The 20377-nt window shown below is 37.2% G+C and overlaps 2 protein-coding genes across 4 annotated transcripts in view; one reads left to right on the forward strand and one right to left on the reverse strand.

Moving 5' to 3' along the window:
• The window catches only part of LOC127419700 (armadillo repeat-containing protein 1-like), a 118724-nt gene that overhangs the window by 2826 nt on the left and 95521 nt on the right, over positions 1 to 20377 (reverse strand). The window contains exons 1-5 of one of the 3 annotated variants that reach the window (XM_051661328.1): positions 7060 to 7097; positions 5225 to 5389; positions 3081 to 3172; positions 2691 to 2880; positions 2427 to 2543 (exon numbers count right to left, since the gene is read on the reverse strand). In XM_051661328.1, the coding sequence (XP_051517288.1) occupies positions 2427 to 2543; positions 2691 to 2880; positions 3081 to 3172; positions 5225 to 5377 (552 nt within the window). In that variant the 5' untranslated portion in view covers positions 5378 to 5389; positions 7060 to 7097. Of the gene's footprint in view, positions 1 to 2426; positions 2544 to 2690; positions 2881 to 3080; positions 3173 to 5224; positions 5390 to 6961; positions 7016 to 7059; positions 7098 to 20377 lie in introns of those variants that run through there. The other 2 variants (XM_051661329.1, XM_051661330.1) reach the window with 2 other exon arrangements.
• LOC127420205 (mitochondrial fission regulator 2-like) lies at positions 7190 to 18259 on the forward strand. Its single transcript, XM_051662259.1, has 7 exons — positions 7190 to 7244; positions 7580 to 7740; positions 7894 to 7998; positions 9010 to 9134; positions 9412 to 9663; positions 12184 to 12367; positions 16092 to 18259. The coding sequence occupies exons 2-7, from the start codon at positions 7669 to 7671 to the stop codon at positions 16134 to 16136; spliced, it is 783 nt and encodes a 260-aa protein (XP_051518219.1). The 5' UTR covers positions 7190 to 7244; positions 7580 to 7668; the 3' UTR covers positions 16137 to 18259.

Raw genomic sequence — 20377 nt, forward strand, 5'->3', positions numbered from 1 at the left:
TGCACTAGATGGACATCTGTGACCGTTTTTATGCGTTTCCAGCGATGTGATACTGAATGTGTGTGCATCTATTCACCGTGCTTTGGACTATGTATGTTCAGTTTTATTACTTGTGAACCAGTCATAATATGATTCAAGCTTTGCAAAGGAACTGTTTTTGAAGATTGGGGCAGTTAAAAACATGATCAAAAATGTAAGTAAACGTAAAAAAATAAATAAAATAAAATAAAAAGTGTTAACAGTTGTGCTTGAGATGTGCTTGAGATGAATCCAACACATTGTAATCAATTCAGATACAATGTGTTGGATGTGCGTTATGTGTAAACCCTGAAATTTATGTTTTATAATGTTGAGGGGCTTGTTCATTCTCTTCAGATTGAGTTTCAAATATGGCTGTATTTGAGAGGCTGCACGATTATGTTTTTAAGGAATAGTTCACCCAAAAATGAAAATTTGCTGATAATTTACTCACCCTCAGGCCATCCAAGATGTATCTGAGTTTCTTTCTTCATCAAAACAGAATTTAAGATTTTTAGGATTTCATTTCAGGCCTCCTCCTCTAAACAATGCAAGTGAATGTACTCCATTTTTTGACGGTCCAAAATGCATATTTAGGGTGCATCAAAATAATCCACACGACTCCAGTCGACAAATAAAGTTCTTCTGAACCCAAAAGATTGATTATTTTTAGAAACAAAACAATACTTATATACTTTTTAACTACAAATGTTCGCTTCGTTACATCCCTGTGAGGCGCGCTCATGAGAGGGATGACATAAGCTTGTTGGTATGGTCACGCGTCACGTGGAGGAGGAGGCAGGAAGCACGTCATTGTTTACAAGAGAAGTAGCGCTGTACAAAATTTAATTGTCTTTGCTGTAGATTTGTATTTGTGTATTGATTAAGTGTATTGTTCAAAATGGTCATTTGGTGTGTGTATCCTGGACACTACAACCTTCAAAAAACCCCAAAGTAAATGCACACTGGGAAAAATATAAACTTTTCATCGATTGCCTATACATGATCATGAGCGATTGAAGCTCTGGCTTATCGCGCTGAACCTGGATATCAGTAAACCCCTACATTCTCTCAAATATTGGAGGGTGTGCAGTGAACATTTTACCCCTGAGAATTTCAGAGGGTCGATATCTGAATTCATCGGCTGTGCCCGTGCTGTTTTTCCAGCGAACTCAGGTATGTGTGAAATCTTTGTCATATAGCCTATATATTTCTATATAGTAGCTATAGTAACAAACAAAACATGATACTTACTCTACTGATAGGGTGCCATTGGCTCCTTCTGGCCTCAGACGGCGCTTCCAGTTTATTTGTGGCAAACTGAAAAACACCTCCAAAACGCTGGGGCTCAGTAATGGTGGAAAACCAATCTGTTCGGTAATGCAGCTAGGACTAGGAGTGTTCTCACCAGCTGCCTCGCTAATTGTTTCCAACGGTGGGATTGCTATGGTCCAATCATGGCAGCACAGGCTACTACATGTGCACCACCATGTCTCCATAGATCTCTGCCTCCCCGAGACTTGTGACTGTGCTGCTGCTGCAGCCTCCTCCATCTCCCTCAGTTCCTCATCAGTGTATTCAGGCTCAAATAGGTAGGGTTGGGCAAAAAATGCCATCTCCTCTTCTCTTCTAAAATCAAAATCCTCAGACATCGTGTTTGAAATTGTTTTGGACTGTTTTGGATTGAGAACGGCGCTTGGTCTGTAGTCTGTGCAAGTTTCTCTTGTAAACAATGATACACTTCCTGCCTCCTCCTCCACGTGACGTGTGACCTTACCAGCGAGCTTACATCATCTCTCTCATGAGCGCACATCACAGAGATGAATGGAAGCGAACATTTGTAGTTAAAAATATATAAGTATTGTTTTGTTTCTAAAAATAATCAATCGTTTGGGTTCAGAAGAACTTTATTTGTCGACTGGAGTCGTGTGGATTATTTTGATGCACCCTAAATATGCATTTTGGACCGTCAAAACAATGGAGTACATTCACTTGCATTGTTTAAAGGAGGAGGCCTGAAATGAAATCCTAAAAATCTTAAATTCTGTTTTGATGAAGAAAGAAACTCAGATACATCTTGGATGGCCTGAGGGTGAGTAAATTATCAGCAAATTTTCATTTTTGGGTGAACTTTTCCTTTAAGTAGGCGTTAGGCCAAAACCGAGCGTTTCAGACAGAGGGCCAGAGACAGGGTGGAAAATTATCATAAATTACTAAATTATGACTGTTTTGGTAAAAAAAAAAAAAAAAATAAAAAACTTTGCTAACATTATCAGTGGATCTCAGGGAAGACAATAAAATGATATATAAAAGAGCACTTCATGACCGCTTTAAGAATGAGGCTTTTGCCCTATTAAATTTGACTCTCTCTTTACAGAAAGAAGAATATATATAAAGGCTGTATGTACCTCGGTGGGCAGGTCTGCACGGATGCGAACAGTGCATCTCTTCATAGCCATCTGAAATGTAAAGCTGATCACACCTTTCACCTTCAAAAGTGCCTCTTCACAGACACCTCTCTGATCCTGTCAACACAACACCACGTGATTTATCTGCATATATATATATATATATATATATATATATATATAAATGGCCACTTAGAGTAAATTATTGATGGATCCAGGTAAGAGCAAAGTAATGCATATATGAAAGTTTCACAGGGTACATACTGCCCCATCTAAGCCTTGTATGTGCAGAGTAACCGATTTTGCTTTCTTGTTGGTGCTGTTGATAAAGAACTGGGGTTTGTTCGTCCTCCTCTGTTGCTCAGGAGTCTGACATGCCTGTCTCGGTGTTTGAGCACTCAACACATCATACACCTCTTTGGCAAGGTCTGTAATATCTGTTGTCATTGCACTCCTTCAAGGGATATATATAAAAATGAAATGCAAAGGTTAGATCTAGGATCACCTACATTTGGTCCAGTTAAACCAAGTACAAAAGGGAACAAAAGCTCTTAGATTAAGACTTTTAGCTTTCAAAAACTCTTCATAAATATGAACACTAAATGTTCAATTAGGAGTCTGTCAAATGAGCAACATCACACTAATGCCACACACCTCTTCATCAGCGACTCCAGGCTAACCATCATGCCAAGCTCATTTTTCATGGTGTTGATATTTTGGGGTGATTCAGCCAGGTATCGCAGAGTCTGAGGAGGCATAGTACATCTGAAGGAATAGTTCACCCAAAATTGATAATTCTCTCATCATCATTTTCTTACCCTTAAGCCGTCTTAAACTTATGACTTTCTTTCTTCTGCAGAAAACAAATGAAGATTTTATGATGCGTTTATATTCATAAAATGCAGGTCAATGTGGTCCAACACTTTCAAGCTCAAAAAAAGGACATAAAAGTAATTCATACACACATGCTCTGCGCATGCACCAAGGAGACTGCAGATTCAGAGATAAAAATAATAATCACCCAAAAATAAAAATTCTCTCATCATTTACTCACCCTCATGCAATCCCAGATGTTCATGACTTTCTTTATTCTGCAGAACACAAATTAAAATTTTTAGAAGAATCTCTCAGCTCTGTAGGTCCATGCAATGCAAGTGAATGGTGACCAAAATGTCGAAGCTCCAAAAAGCACATAAAGGGAGCATTCAAATAATCCGTAAGACTCCAGTGGTTAAATCCATGCCCTCTGAAGCGATCTAATCAGTTTTGGGTGAGAACAGACCAAAATGTTTCTCCTTGTTCACTGTACATCTTGCCATTGCAGTCTCTGGGCATGATCATGATTTCAAGCTTGATTACACTTCCTAGTGCTTGATGCATGCGCAGACTGTTAGATGGCACTAGGAAAAGTAATTGAGCTTGAAATCATGATTGCTAAGGAGACTACGGATGTCAAGATTTATAGAGAAGAATGTGTTACATCTTGGTCTGTTTTCACCCAAAACTGATTAAATAGCTTTAAAAGATATTGATTACACCACTAGAGTTTTATGGATTACTTTTATGCTGCCTTTGTGCTTTTTGAAGCTTCAAAGATCTTGTCACCATTCAATTGCATTGAATGGACCTACAGAGCTGAGATTTTCTCCTAAAAATCTTTGTTTGTGTTTTGCAGAAGAAAGCCAGTCATACACATCTGGGATTACATGATGGGGAGTAAATAATGAGAATTTGTGTTTGACCGTTATGGGGTTTTCAATGGCCAATGCTGATATCTTGAGAGCAGGATGGCCGGTACAAAGGCTGATAAACATAATGCAATTTATAGGCAGCAAATCAGATTTATACATCATTTCTTATGTGAAACAAACACTTATTTTTTGGAATATTTCCTAAAATTTGCATAAACTTGAAAAGAAAAAACATTGAAAACAAAGTGTTGACTATCCATTGACAAATATATTGGTAGATTTTAAAACTGACCCAAGTGAAAGTTGACACTCTCGTTAATCAGCCAAGCGAACACGGTTAAAGGAATAGTTCACCCAAAAATGAAAATTCTCTCTAGTGATAGACCGATATCGGCCGATATTTAGCCCTTTTGCGATTATCTCCACCGGCTGATAAATCGGTCTGGCCGATATATCAGTCTATCACTAGAGAGAATTTTCATTTTTGGGTGAACTACTCCTTTAACAGCCAAAAAGGAGCTACATTTTGGTCTGTTTCTCACGCAAAACTGATTGTATTGCTTCAGAAAACATTAATTAAACCACTCGAGTATGGATTACTTTTATGGAGCTTGAAAGTATTGGACCCCACTGACTTGCATTGTATGGACAGAAACACCTTATATCTCCATCAAAACATCCTTGTTTGTGTTCTGCAGAAGAAAGAAAGTCATATGAGATGGCATAAAGGTGAGTGAGTGATGAGAGAATTATTGTTTTTGGGTGAACTACTCCCTTAATAGCAAAAAGGGGCTACATTTTGGTCTGTTTCTCACCCAAAACTGACCGTATCGCTTCAGAAGACATTAATTAAACCACTCGAGTCGTATGGATTACATTTATGGAGCTTGAAAGTACTGGACCCCACTGAATTGCATTGTATGGATAAAAACGCTTTATAATCGTTTATATTATAATCGCTTTATTATCGTTTTTGGGTGAACTATTCCTTTAAGCTTACGGGTCAGTATACTTCTAGAAAAATGTTGGTTGAATATTCCATATATCTAACTTTTATTTCTACGAATTGTGTGCATTGACAAGACAGTTGTAGAAACTGGAGTGTACCTGGAGAGTGGCAAAGAGCACTTTGGAGTCTTTGTGGTCTAGGAACAGCACTAGACCTGGAAGGCAGCCCTGGTCCTGAACAATAGCCTCCCGATTCTGTGGTTCTGATGCCAAGTCCCGCAGCTGTGTGACTACTGACAAGGCGTCCATCATTTTTGTGGATATCTATTAACCATGAAAACAAATTATTAGAAACAAATCCGAATACATACACTGGTAAGTTTGGAATAATGTACAGATTTTGCTGTTTCAGAAGGATATTGGTACTTTAATTCACCAAAGTGGCATTCAACTGATCACAAAGTATAGTCAGGACATTACTGATGTAAAAAACAGCACCATCACTATTTGAAAAAAGTAATTTTTGATCAAATGTAGACAGGCCCATTTCCAGCAGCCATCATTCAACACCTTATCCTTGAGTAATCAAGCTAAATTGCTAATTTGGTACTAGAAAATCACTTGCCATTATATCAAACACAGTTGAAAGCTATTTGGTTCATTAAATGAAGCTTAACATTGTCTTTGTGTTTGTTTTTGAGTTGCCACAGTATGCAACAGACTGTTATGTCTTAAGGTCAATATTAGGTCAAAAATTGCAAAAAAGAAACAGCTTTCTCTAGAAACTCATCAGTCAATCACTGTTTTGAGGAATGAAGGCTATACAATGCTTAATTTCCAAAAAACTGAAGATTTCATACAAAGGTGTACACTACAGTCTTCAAAGACAAAGGACAACTGGCTCTAACAAGGACAGAAAGAGATGTGGAATCCCAGATGTACAACTAAACAAGAGGATAAGTACATCAGAGCCTCTAGTTTGAGAAATAGACGCCTCACATGTCCTCAGCTGACAGCTTCATTGAATTCTACCTGCTCAACACCAGTTTCATGTACAACAGTAAAGATAGGACTCAGGGGTGCAGACCTTATGGGAAGAATTGCAAAGAAAAAGCCACTTTTGAAACAGAAAAACAAAAAGAAAAGGTTAGAGTGGGCAAAGAAACACAGACATTGGACAACAGATAATTGGAAAAGAGTGTTATGGATCTTAACCCCATTGAGCTTTTGTGGGAACAGCTAGACTATAAGGTGCGTGAGAAGTGCCCGAGAAGACAGCCACATCTATGGCAAGTGCTACAGGAAGTGTGGGGTGAAAAGACACCAGAGTATCTGGACAAACTGACAGCTAGAATGTCAAGGATCTGCAAAACTGTCATTGATGCACGTGGAGGATTTTTTGATGAGAACTCTTTGAAGTAGTTTAAGAAGTTCTGAAAAAAAATTTCAAATTGTAATAGTAATTTTTCACGTTATTAATGTCCTGACTATACATTGTGATCAGTTGAATGCCACTTTGGTGAATAAAAGTACCAATTTCTTTCCATAAGAGCAAAATCTGTTGGCCACCAGTGTAAGTCCATATTCAAAACTCATAAACACTTCCTCCTATTTTTGAGTAAGCACCTTGTAATTTATATACAACACTAACACACACATGCTTATAGACATGACAACTACTGGTCTACAATAAAATACAACTTTATATTAAAACGGGGATTAAACTACGTTATTAATAATATACACCTTCAACACTACATTCATATAACAATAAACAGAAAACAATGTAATACAGTCTTCAAGTTTTTGACAATAATCCACTTCGCTACTTGGGTTGACTTCGGACTCCAGTATTTGGGCGATTTATAGCCTTTAAAAAATAATCGGAGAACCCACTTTTATTCCTCCAATCTTATTTGTACATTCCCAACAATAAGGTTGCGGCTCATTTTGTGAAATATGTTGATTAAAACACAACATTAAACTGTACTCACCCCAACACAGAACACAAATTTTCCCACTGCTTCTGTTTGAACGAAATGATTGGTCGACGGCCTCTGACGACGTTTCTGATCCTTCAAACTGATTGGCTACATGTGCCTCCTCTGGTCCAATCACGAACGATCTCACTCAAACAGCTTTATTTGAGTGTACATGCGCGAAAAGCGTGACACGGAAGGTAAAGCGAAAAATGTGCTTGTATTTTTATTTATTTATTTAATACTTTTTGTGATTAAAACGTTTTAATAATTTTATAATATACATGTGCATAAATTAACCAAAGATATATTGCACAGTAACGCATAGGACTGAAATACGTGTACATTGTCAAGTACTCGGTGGTAGATGTTGAATATGTGATGCTGATACAACTGTAGGCCACACTTGTTATGAGCTGTTGTCTTTAGATTCTTGAATATTTAAAATATTCAAGATTTTAAATGAAACGGTACATGTTAAAGTTGTGATTTTGTTTACAGAATTGAATGTAATGCAGTTGATTTGATCCCTCAGGTCACGTGGAGAAGACAGTTTGGTTCAGTGAGTGTTGTTAGTTGAATCTGTCTGCACTGTGGAATAACACACTACTAGAAATACTGGCAATGTCTCTGCTGGAGGACATTGCTGATCTACTGCGATGTGTCCTGGAATACTTTGGAGTACCAGCTGACATGGTAAAGAGAATTAAGATTTGGGCAAGTCAATTTGATGTGCAGATATCACATGCAAAACATTTTTTGCATATGCTCTTTACGTTCTGAGCTACAAAATACATAATTTTGCTGAGTATATCTTTGCCAACACTGATGCACTATATGTTGTTGCAGCTGGTTCCAGTATGGGACAGTACCCTGTGTGGGCAGTACCGGAGCATAATCCGTATGATTGGGACAAACCTACTTCTCTCTCCGTACCCCAGACTGCAGTTTCAGGTATAGAAAGACTTCTAATTCTGATCCTGATGTGCACTGGTGTTACTATTGTTTTTCCTATTTAAAAACAGATATCACCTTTACCATTTGGATTTCCCAAAGGATTTTGCTATTCTGAAATCAGTGTTGACAGTCTTTGCAAATCAGATGCTTTGCTGTTAGGCATGCAATGTTTTTAAGATTAAAGGGATAGTTCACCCGAACATGAAAATTCTCTCATCAGTTACTCACCCTCATGCCATCCCAGATGTGTATGACTGACTTACTACTGCGAAACACAAACGAAGATTTTTAGAAGAATATCTTAGCTCTGTAGGTCAATACAATGCAAGTGAATGGTGACCAGAACTTTGAAGGTGCAAAAGGCAGCATAAAAGTAATCCATAAGACTCCAGTGGTTAAATCCATATCTTCAGAAGCAATATGATAAGTTTGGGTGAGAAACAGATCAATTTAAGTTATTTTTTTACTATAAATTCTCCTCCCTAAATGTGAATCGCCAAAAATCAAAATAAGGTGAAAGTGAAGATTTATAGTAAAAAAGGACGTAAATGTTTTTCTGTTTCTTACCCAGACCTATCATAATCGCTTCCGGAAATATGGATTTAACCACTAGAGTCGTATGGATTGCTTTTATGCTTCCTTTATATGGTTTTTGGAACCCTTAAGTTCGGGCCACCATTCACTTGCATTTTATGGACCTATAGAGCTGAAATATATTTCTAAAACTCTTAGTTTGTGTTCAGCATAAGAAAGAATACTGGGATGGCATTGAGGGTAGTAAATGATGAATTTTCATTTTTGGGTGAACTATCCCTTTAAAAGCTTTTCACACACATTGCATGCTTGCATTCACAACATGTATGCATTATCTTAATTTAGAATATTAATAAGCATTTGGGAAGCACTTTAAAGTTTCTTTGTACGTAGCACGTACAATGTTTACAAGATGAACTCGAAAAACTGTCTAAAGTGCTCCATCAATAATAAGCTCCGACTCTCTGTTTCCAGATTCCCCTGCAAACACTTAGTAGACATGGCCATATTGATGTCTCAGTGGACACTCCAGTTATTCCTACATTAGCTGATGTGTTGTGGCTGGTGGAAGATGAAGGAGACAGTCACACTAAATTCAGGTATTCAGACATTAAAAACTGTCAGAGTACAATTTTAAAAATAGATCTGGAAGTCTACTGTTCTAAATATAGTTCCGGGGCCGTATTACATACACATCGTAAGATCCAAAATGATAGTAATCATGGTGATTTCAGTTAAGATATAATTTAGAGCTCTGAACTTGTTAGTTCTTAATGTAATATGTTTCTGTAATATGGCCCTGGGTACTTAACAGGGTGTGTACATAATTTTTGTGTTCAAATGTTTTGTTTTGTAATTTGTTTATGTTTATAACAGGAATGTTATCCCACTGAGGAAACACTGTGTACCGCAAGGTTTTGAGATTCCCTCAATGGGGTCTGAAGGCCAAATATCTGTGTCCGTGCATGCACAGAGAGGAGGCAGGCTGCTAGGGCAGGGCACCCAGCCAGAGGCCCTGCAGAAGATCTCAGCTCTGGAAGAGGAACTCCAAAGACTACGGGCACAGATTGCTATGATAGTCACAGCTCCAGCAGGTACCATACGTAGTCAGTCTGGCAATGCTGTAAGGTTGTTTGTGATGCTGCAGAGACCTCTAGTAATAGACACGCTCTTTGTAGGGATCTGCTTTTTTAGCTCCAAACCCAATTCACAAAGATCAGATTGTATTTTAAGTATACATGGTTTATACTGTACTGTTACATACTGTAACTACATACTGTCCAAAATAACCATTTATTGAAACGAAGCTGCAAAAACAACTCATTCTGAAATTCTCAGGTTTCTGACATCTGACACCCTCATTTACATGGTGATAATGCCTGTTCAATGTTCAGAAAATTGCACAGTTACAGCGAGGTAAAAAAAAAGTCGAATATATTATTTTTACACATGGATCACAATGCAGGTTGCGTTTCTTAAAGGAATATTCCAGGCTCAAGACAAGTTAAGCTCAGTCGACAGCATTTGTAGCATAATGTTGATTAACAAAAAAAATTATTTTGACTCTTTTCTCAAAAAATGTAGGTTCCAGTGAGGCACTTACAATGGAAGTGAATGGGGCCAATTTTTGGAGGGTTTAAACACAGAAATGTGAAGCGTATAATTTTATAAAAGCACTTAGATTAATTCTTCTGTTAAAACTCATGTATTATTTGAGCTGTAAAGTTAAGTCGTCGTTTTTACAGTGGTTTTAGTGTTCAAGGCATAACGTCTTCGTCATTCCAACAAAATGTTAAAATTGGATATAACTTAACACAGAAAAGGTCAGTAAGTGATTTTATCACACTAAAATCATGTTAACGCGTATTATGTCTTGTGGCTATACTTTTAAAACGGAGTATTTTAACGTTTACAGATTGGCCACATTCACTTCCATTGTAAGTGATGCACTGGAACCCAGATTTTTGCTTTTTTAAAGAACATGAGAGACGAGTCTAAATTATTTTTTGTGGTAATCAACATTATGCCACAAATGCTGTCGATTGAGCCCAACTTGTATTGAACCCGGAATATTCCTTTAAAGGCACAGCAACAAAAATAGCATGTTTCTTATTTTAAAGTTCAGAGAGATGGTGACAGTGGTTATAATGAGTGTTTTTGGGGCAATAATAAAAAATAATGATATGACCCCTATTATTCTTCATTTTCTGATACCTCTTTTGCTGTATATCTGTTGCTCATCTGTTGTCTCCATGGCCTTCCAGGTGATCCTGCCACTCCATGTTCTACTTCTCTTCTAACTCCTGTCCTCACTTCTACTCCCATCTGTGTTCCGCACTCTTGGACACTCTTACCCATTCCCATACCCATTTTTTCCCCCACATTTTAAAACAAAAGTAAAATCATATAAACTATACAAAATAACACAAAATTAAGTATGGGAATTATGTAGTGATTATGTAGTGTATCTTTGCATAGATTACAGCTCTGTGCACCTATCTACCTGGGATGCTTTTTAATCAGTATTGAAAGATTTCCCATATATGCTAGGCACTAACTGTTTTTCCTTCAGTCTCTGAAGAAGTGTGTAATTTCTGCACCACCAATTGGAATTGTACAAATAAACATTATTTCAAGGAAATCAATCTATGAATGTCTTACTTATGGTTGTTTTTTCATATTAAAGGGATAGTTCACCCAAAAATGAAAATTCTCTCATCATTTACTCACTGTCATGTCATCCCAGATGTGTATGACTTTCTTTCTTCTGCTGAACAGAAACAAACATTTTTAGGAGAATATCTCAGCTTTGTAGGTCAATACAAAGCAAGTGAATGGTGGCCAGAACTTTGAAGCGTTAAAAATTACATAAAGCATAAACGTAATCCATATGACTCCAGTGGTTAATTCCTTGTCTTTACAAGCGATATGATAAGTGTGGGTGAGAAACAGATCAATATTTAAGTCCTTTTTTACTATAAATTCTCCTTCCTAAATGCGAATTGCCAAAAATCAAAATAAGGTGAAAGTGAATTTATAGTAAAATAAAAACATATTGATCTTTTTCTCACCCACACTTATCATATCACTTCTGAAGACATGGATTAAACCACTGGAGTCTTATGGATTACTTTTATGCTGCTTTTATACTGTATGCTTTTTGGACCTTCAAAGTTCTAGTCACTATTCACTTGCATTAAATGCACATACAGAGCTGAAATATTCTTCTAAAAATCTCCATTTGTGTTCTGCAGAAGAAAGAAAGTCTGGGATGGCATGAGTGAGTAAATGATGAGAGAGTTTTCATTTTTAATCAGTCAATGTAATTAGTAAAATACTAGTGGAATGTATTTTAACAGAAAAAGTACATAAAGTACTTTTTTAGTGTCTTTAATTTATATCTATCTACAAACCTAATTATAAGAATTTAAGCATAAGCTTTAAAATAAGAATCAAGATCACATTTTTAAGATAATGAGAAAAATAAAGTGTGGCCAGACTTTTGACTGGTATTGTTTTATAAAATGCTTTTTGTGAATGCAATACTGAACTGAGCATTTTGACATAAGCTGCAGAAAAATCATTAGTGTGTGTGTGTGTGTGTGTGTGTGTGTGTGTGTGTGTGTGCGCGCGCGTGCGTGCTTTTAGGTCTCCAGGTGGAACTCCAGTAAGGAGACGGAGAAGTAAAGGCATAGCATGTTCTTCTGACCCCGCAGCTCTCATCGCTGAAGCACTGAAACGAAAGTTTGCACACAGACAGAGAGAAGATTCATTTGGTAAAGAGAACTGCTCGGCTGAACCCTCTCCGTTCAGCAGCCCAGACACACCCAAAGTAGGTCCCCTCTTTTTCCATTGCTCACTATTTACACACTGCCAAAATATTTCTAACCAGTAGGAATGTGCATTTTGGTCATTTTGACTGTTCGAGGACAGAGGAATAGCGAGAAATGTTGCAATGTAGTGATTTCCGTCTGCACTATTTTATTGGTTTGTCTACAGTAAGTGCAGTTGTGCTCAAAAGTTTGAATACCCTTGGAGAATTGGTAATATATGTACCATTTTTAAAGAAAACATGAGTGAACAGGCAAAACACATTTCTTTTATTTCTTATGGGATTCATATTCAACTGTAGGTTATAACAGAATGGCACAATCATAAAACAAAACATGGCAACAAAGAAAAAAATGAAATGACCCCTGTTCAAAAGTCTGGATACCCTTAGTTCTAGAGTGGCTTGATGATATTAAGGTCAGGAGACTGTGATTTCCACTCCAGAACCTTCACCTTTTTCTGCTGTAACCACTGGAGGGTTAACTTGGTCTTGTGCTTAGGGTCATTGTCGTGCTGGAAAGTCCAAGAGTGTCCCATGCGCAGCTTTCGTGCAGAAGAATGCAAATTGTCTGCTAGTATTGTCTGATAACATGCTGCCATCAATTTTCACAAGATTCCCCATGCCTTTAGAGCTCACACACCCCCAAAACATCAGTGAGCCACCACCATGCTTCACAGTGGGGATGGTATTCTTTTCACTATAGGCCTTGTTGACCCCTCTCCAAACATAGCGCTTATGGTTGTGACCATAAAGCTCTATTTTGGTCTTGTCACTCCAAGGACGTGTCAAGGTGTTGTTGGGCATATTGTAACCGGGCTTTTTTGTGGCATTGGCGCAGTAAAGGCTTCTTTCTGGCAGCTCGACCATGCAGCTCATTTTTGTTCAAGTATCGTCGTATTGTGCTCCTTGAAACATCCACACCGTCTTTTTCCAGAGCAGCCTGTATTTCTCCTGAGGTTACCTGTGGGTTTTTCTTTGTATCCTGAACAATTCTTCTGGCAGTTGTGGCTGAAATCTTTCTTGGTCTACCTGACCTTGGCTTGGTATCAAGAGATCCCCAAATTTTCCACTTCTTAATAAGTGATTGAACAGTACTGACTGGCATTTTCAAGGCTTTGGATATCTTTTTATATCCTTTTCCATCTTTATAAAGTTCCATTACCTTGTTACACAGGTCTTTTGACAGTTCTTTTCTGGTCCCCATGGCTCAGTATCTAGCCTGCTCAGTGCATCCACGTGAGAGCTAACAAACTCATTGACTATTTATACACCGACACTAATTGGAATTTAAAAAGCCACAGGTGTGGGGAAATTAACCTTTAATTGCCATTTTAACCTATGTGTGTCACCTTGTGGATCTGTAACAAGGCCAAACATTCATGGGTATGTAAACTTTTGATCAGGGCCATTTGGGTGATTTCTGTTATCATTATGATTTAAAAAGGAGCCAGACAACTATGTGATAATAAATGGCTTCATATGATCACTATCCTTAAATAAAAGACAGTTGTTTTTTTTGCATAAACAGTCAAATTTTCAATGCCAAAATGTCACAATTTCTGCCAGGGTATGCAAATTTTTGAGCACAACAGTATATGTAAGTCAAATAGACATTTTTGGAGGTTACATCATGTTGTTTTCAGCATCTTGTGCTGTGTGATGTTTTTGCGATAAGGCTACGAAAATTAAAACTCTGTATTTTTTAGCCTGTTGACGATATTTGATATATACAAGACGAACAGTCTTGTTGTGTGTACACTGCTGTGACAGGCCCAGACTAGTCCCAGAGGCGACGACAGTTTTCAAAACAGCTTGATATCTAGACGTCTTGTCGTCAGGTGTGCGACAAGCAAGAGACAGACAATGAGCCAAAGCCAATTAAATATAGAGAGAGCGCAAGAGGAGGGCAAGTTATTAGGAAGCAGAAGACCACAAATAAAAGAGAACTTCTCCCACATCTCCCTACCCACTGTCTTTATTATTTTCAGCTGTTTTTATTATTTTTTCCTTTGCAAATTAGCGCAAATACACGTAAAAATGGGCGCGAGACGTTCTTTCATGTTTGTTTGTTTGTTGTTTGTTTTACAAGAATAAACTGCACGAGTTTGTGAATGTATTTGATAAATTTTAAGATGCATTTGGGTGATCCCTTTGAAACGGGATGATGCGAAAGGCAGCTGTAACGGCCAGTTTTTCGCCGATTACGTGCAGAAGGGAAATAAGCGTACGATCGGAAAATGTAAAAAAACGTATGTATGAACATGCACAATAGAGACACAGAAAAGTTACAGGTACTACACTAAAATAATTCAGATTTCTGCTCTAAATGGTATGTGTGCTTATAATTAAGAGAAACTGTGCGCCATTTTTTTGCACTTTCTTTCTCATCTTTTACTTCTTTGCACTTTATTATCATCCAGCAAAACACAAATGTAATTATCGATGAATGTCCTCAAGAAATCGGAACACAAGTGGTCAAAAGAGACAACCAGGTATAACGGTGATGTCTCGCTTGTACATTTGTGATCAGACCACCCAAAACACATCTTAATACCAGGTGTACACATGGCCTGAGTCGGGGACGAATGGTCATGTAGTTGATACACTGAAGTCCTGAAGTGTTCGCACCAGCATGACGAAAAGCAGGACTGTGAGTCACAGGGTGCCGATTTCAAGTGGTGTAGTGTGCACTTGGCTTTATATGCAATGATGTATAGTAGCTTAATAAAAAGCTTATTAACCTTCATATATTTTTAATAAAATATTTTTTGTGAATGGGACTTTAGTGTATCAACTACACGACCATTCGTCCCCGACTCAGGCCATGTGTACACCTGGTATTATAATACTACTAATTTAAATTTGATAATCCCCCTATTGGCCTGAAAGTAACAAGTTACCAAATAAATGCCATCGTAACCAAACACTATTACAAATAAAAATGTTTACATTTGTATTATTTGTGTTTTCATGATCAATCATTGCTGTGGCTTCTGAAAATGAGAGTGCTCTTGAGTCACAGCGTGCCCATCCCAAGAAACTGGCCCCTTAGATTGTAGATGATAAGCAAATTTATATCAGGTTGGCAGAGGTGAGATGGAGTTCCCAAGTGGCATAAAATTAAAATAACATGCAAACATGACCTGGGAAATGGATCATAAACTAGCTGGGATGGCTCGAGTGGGATTCAATAATGTCTTTTGACCCTTCCCTGTGCATTATGCTGTCCATTTCTCTTTTGCACTAAGATCAAGTGTCAAATAATTTAATAGAATAACATTTAGACCAGCAGAGGGCAATGTTTAATCACGCTTTCCTTTGCAGTTGTCACAAGTTTAAAACCCAGTTGAATCCTCTACCAATGGATTCCCTCTACATATAACAGTGTTTCTTATTAAAATGTGTTATTTAAAAATGCTAATATCATTGCTAAGATAATAATAATTCATTTTTAGCTATTTATTTTCATTAAATCTAAGTGTGGCTTACTGAAAGACTTGTGGTCTTATGTCAAAGAGATAGGATTGTCTGTCCCACTTTTCAAATCTTTCCTACACCTGTATTTGTGCTATAGCATTATTACATAATGCACAGAAAGATCAGAACCCTTGACATTTCACAATAACTGAGAAAGGTTTTAGTTAAGAATGCAGTTTGACAATGACAGTGTTCACATTGAGAGCATTGAGTTGTGTTGTGACTTTAGTTTTGTTTTGGTTTACAGATCTTCCATCACACCAGACACAGCCAGGGACGCATTTACCTTTGACCCTTGACCTTAAAGTCTACCAGGAACAAAGTTGTGTCATGGACTAATAACATATTTCTTTTTCTATGTTGGTTGCACTGTTTCTCTTTCCTTCCCCCTTTTCTCTCTAAATTTATAACATGGGCTTCCATCAGAGTACACTGTGCATGTTTTGGAGCAATGATGATTTTTATGCAGGCATCATTTTTGTACATGCTGATTTTTATTTTTTTATTTGTAAATATTCTACACAAAGGACTTGTTAATTGTGAATGTAAATGGCTAAATAGCAATGCAATTATGAGCAATCCAGTTACTTTCAAAATATGATTTACAGATGGCTGAACTATGCAATTCCTTTAACTTTGTTTTGTTTTTATAAACTGATGTCTTTAAATGAATGTTGATACCTAGTTGTACTAACGAAGGTTCTCTAAACAACTTCAATGTTTAAGTTCAGAAAAATGGTACCTGTTCTGCTCTTAATTTATGAATCCATTTTTCTGCTGTACTTTCATCCTCTCCTACAAAGTGCAGTTTTGCTCTCAAAGGCAATAAACAAGCTCTAAGCTTTTGAAATGTATTTTTTCTACCCCCTTTAAAAGTGTGTACAGCTACATCAACATTATTACTATTAAAGAGTTATTTCAGCAAAAAAAAAAAAAAAAAAAATCTCTCATTTACTCACCTTCATGCAATCCCAGATGTGTATGACTTTCTTCTGCAGAACACAAATGTAGATTTTTAGAAGAATATCTCAGCCCTGTAGGCCCATTCAGTGCAAGTGAATGGTGACCGAAATTTTGAAGCTCCAAAAAGCACATAAAGGCAGAATAAACGTTATCCATAAGACTCCTTTCTTCTGAAGCAATCCAGTTGGTTTTGGGTGAGAACAGACCAACATTTCACTCCTTTTTTTCATTGTACGTCTTAACAGCAGTCTCCTTGGCAATCATGATTTCAAGCTCGATCACTTCCTACAGCGCCATCTAGCGTTCTGCGCATGCATCAAGCACTAAGAAGTGTAATTGAGCTTGAAATCATGATTGAGCCTAGATACTGCAGTTGTGAAAAAGGATTTATATTTTGGAGCGCTTCAGAAGACATGGATTAAAATCACTGGAGTTGTATGGATTACTTTTATTCTGACTTTATCTCCTTTTGGAGCTTCAAAGGCCTGATCACCATTCACTTGCATTGCGTTTGTGTTCAGCAGAAAAAAGAAAGTCATACACATCTGGGAAGGCATGAGGATGAGTAAATGATGAGAGTATTTTCATTTTTGGGTGAACTATCCCTTTAACCTTGAAGCATGTAAGTAAATACAAAACTAAATGCGTAAGTAATATTTTTAGTAATTTTGTTGCAATTATTACGGAATAGTTCACCCAAATGTGAAAATGTAATAATTTACTTGCCTGACTCTTTAACGCAACAAAAGGAATTTTAGAGACTGACAATCTGAGTAACCATTCTTTTTCATTGCATCTTTCCATACAGTGAAAGTTAATGGTGACATCTCCTTTTGTGTTTCACAGAATAAAGAATGCCATGTGGGTTTGGAACAATATGAGTGTGAGTAAATGAAGACAGAATAAAAACATTTTCTGTGATCTAACCCTTTAAAAATGGATGGAGAATGAGCTACCTGGTCACATACATAAGCACACTTTATAAAAGACACGGACCTATAACATATGCAAGAAAAGTGTTTATACTATTGTTGTCTGGCCAAGTGTGTGTGTGTGTGGGTGGATGCTTATTTGATGGAATAATTGCAGTGTGTTGCATATGTTTGTTGTGTCTGTAAACCACATCCTTCCAATCACTAAAGGTTATCATGGAGAGGATATGCTGGTCTACCGAGACAGGAAATGGTTACACGCTGAAAATCTGATTGATCAGTTGCTTCCGTCAGTCATGTTGATGTTGGTCTGACAGGAGGGTGTACAGAGTGGAATTTTGCACTGTAAAGTCTCACCCCCACTGCTATATCTGGCATAGGATTTCTATTTTTGTTTATCTTCGAAAATGCACCTGTTCTAATGAGAAACTTTTGGACTACATTTAATGCCACGCCCCCTTTCCATAACGCAAATACATTGTTCCACAAGTTGGCGAAGAATTTGGCAAGAGAATGTTGAAGCTGCTATAAGCGTGTTGTTGTAGTTGTTGTTTTAAATATCACACACAAATAAAAATAACTCTTGTCTTTATTACAGTACTAGGCTCTGTAAATGGCCAAAAAAAAAAAAAAAGAATCAGGCCTGCACTTTTGGCTGACATATAGATTTTGTTTGGTGCCACTAGTGGTACAAAAATTTATTACAGCAGATCTGGGTGACATATTCATAGTCAAGAGCTTATTTAAAGGAATAGTTCACCCATTTACTCAGACATGTATGACTTTCATTCTTCTGCAGAACACAAACAAAGATTTTTCTCAGCTCTGTAGGTCTACACAATGCAAGTGAATGGTGGCCAGACATTTGAAGCTCCAAAAAGTATATAAAAGCAGCATAAAAGTAATCCATACAACTCCAGTGGTGTAACCAAGCTTGATTACACCTCCTAGTGCTTTGGGAGATTGCGCTAGGAAGTGTAATCGAGCTTAAAATTATGATTAGCAAGGAGACTGCAGATGTCAAGATTTATAGTGAAAAATGAGTTGCATTTTTGTCTGTTCTCACCCAAAACCGATTGAATCGCTTAAAAAGACATGGATTAAATCACTGGAGTTTTATGGATTACATTTGTGTTGCCTTTATGTGCTTTTTGGAGCTTTAAAGTTTTGGTCACCATTCACTTGCATTGAATGGACCTACAGAGCTGAGATATTCTTCTGAAAATCTTCATTTGTGTGTTCTGCAAAAGAAAGAAAGTCATACATGACTGAGATGGCATGAGGGTTAATAATTGACGAGAGATTTTTCATTTTGGGGCGAACTATTCCTTTACGTTTATAATTAGTATTTTATCAGCTGGAGTTGACTAAATTGATGTAGGTGCTTAAGTCTGTTTAAACGTCTTTAGGAAACGATAGTGATGTCACAAATGAATCGTTCTTTTGAAATGATTCTTTCTTTAATAAATTGATAGAACCGATTTGCAAAGCTTTGGTAGATCACCCAACTGTAAGGGATGGCTTTGCTTAGGAACTGTGAGATGGGAACAGTGTTGTTAACCAAATGGAAATAATCAATACTATTAATAACTAACATATTAATACACTGAAGTGTTCTTAACAATGCTGTTAACAGTAATGTTGAAATGATAAACGTTTAACACAACCTATATAAAGTAATTGTGAAAATAATGTGACAAACAGAAAACGGAAGTTAAAATGCCGGGCGGGAACTACTGAGAACACTTTTGATTGATGACTCGGTTGTGAATCTTTTTAGAACCGTTTATATGAACTGAACCGTCCGAAACGAACCGATTCGCGTAAATGAATAGGACTTCTCAAGACAAGTAAACGAGAGTGACCTTTCTGAGCAAAATGAGTTAAAACACCACTAGAGGGCGCTTAAGGTATAAGGAAGGTCCACGTGCCATTAGAAATACTCCTTAGACTGGTGATAAAGATATCTAACTGATGAACTATGGCACTTTCCAAAGAAACTGAAAAAGAGCTGCAGTGCAAAGATGCGATAAGAGTGGAAAAATAAAACGATGGTGAGGCCATGCAAGTTCATGAGTTTGAATTTGCATACTTGTATGAACTAATTTGCAATGCAAAGTCAAGCCAAAGATTTAAAGGAACACTGTAAAGTCATTGGCTTCTCATTTGGTCACGTGACACACTCTTTGTTCACGTTTCTGAACATTTACCTATTTACCTGGGAGTACAATTCCTCTTAGGGGGTTCCTTCATATCTATTTGCAGATTTGTTTTGAGAGCATGTGTGTAGACAATCTCACTAGAGGTGTTTTGTGTGTTTGAAAAGCAGGTGGAGACAATACTACTGACAGGAGGCTAAACAACCGAAGGTCAGGGGTCACAACACAATAAAGCACTTGAACCCGTAACTTGAAGTAAACACATTTAATATTTTTTTCTCTGTATTTGTGAACCAACGGTAAATATAATATTGCCATGACGTTAACATCAGTTTCAAGTGCACTTTGACTTTTATTGTTATATAAGTTGAGTTCAGATAATATGCAAGTTTTAGCAGGAGGTGCAAATTAAATGTTTAAATTCACTGGACATAATCTGTTTTTATGTGTGCATGTTACACAAGAAATATTTACACCCC

This window comes from Myxocyprinus asiaticus, chromosome 29, assembly GCF_019703515.2.
Source record: "Myxocyprinus asiaticus isolate MX2 ecotype Aquarium Trade chromosome 29, UBuf_Myxa_2, whole genome shotgun sequence".
In the NCBI taxonomy this organism is placed as follows: domain Eukaryota; kingdom Metazoa; phylum Chordata; class Actinopteri; order Cypriniformes; family Catostomidae; genus Myxocyprinus; species Myxocyprinus asiaticus.

Bases quoted from the DNA above. Each gene is read 5' to 3' on its own strand.
- LOC127420205 (XM_051662259.1), top strand. From the start codon at position 7,669: ATGTCTCTGCTGGAGGACATTGCTGATCTACTGCGATGTGTCCTGGAA. The intron at 7,999-9,009 runs GTATAGAAAGAC...CTCTGTTTCCAG, and splicing joins ACCCCAGACTGCAGTTTCAG to ATTCCCCTGCAAACACTTAG. The intron at 9,664-12,183 runs GTTGTTTGTGAT...GCGTGCTTTTAG, and splicing joins CAGTCTGGCAATGCTGTAAG to GTCTCCAGGTGGAACTCCAG.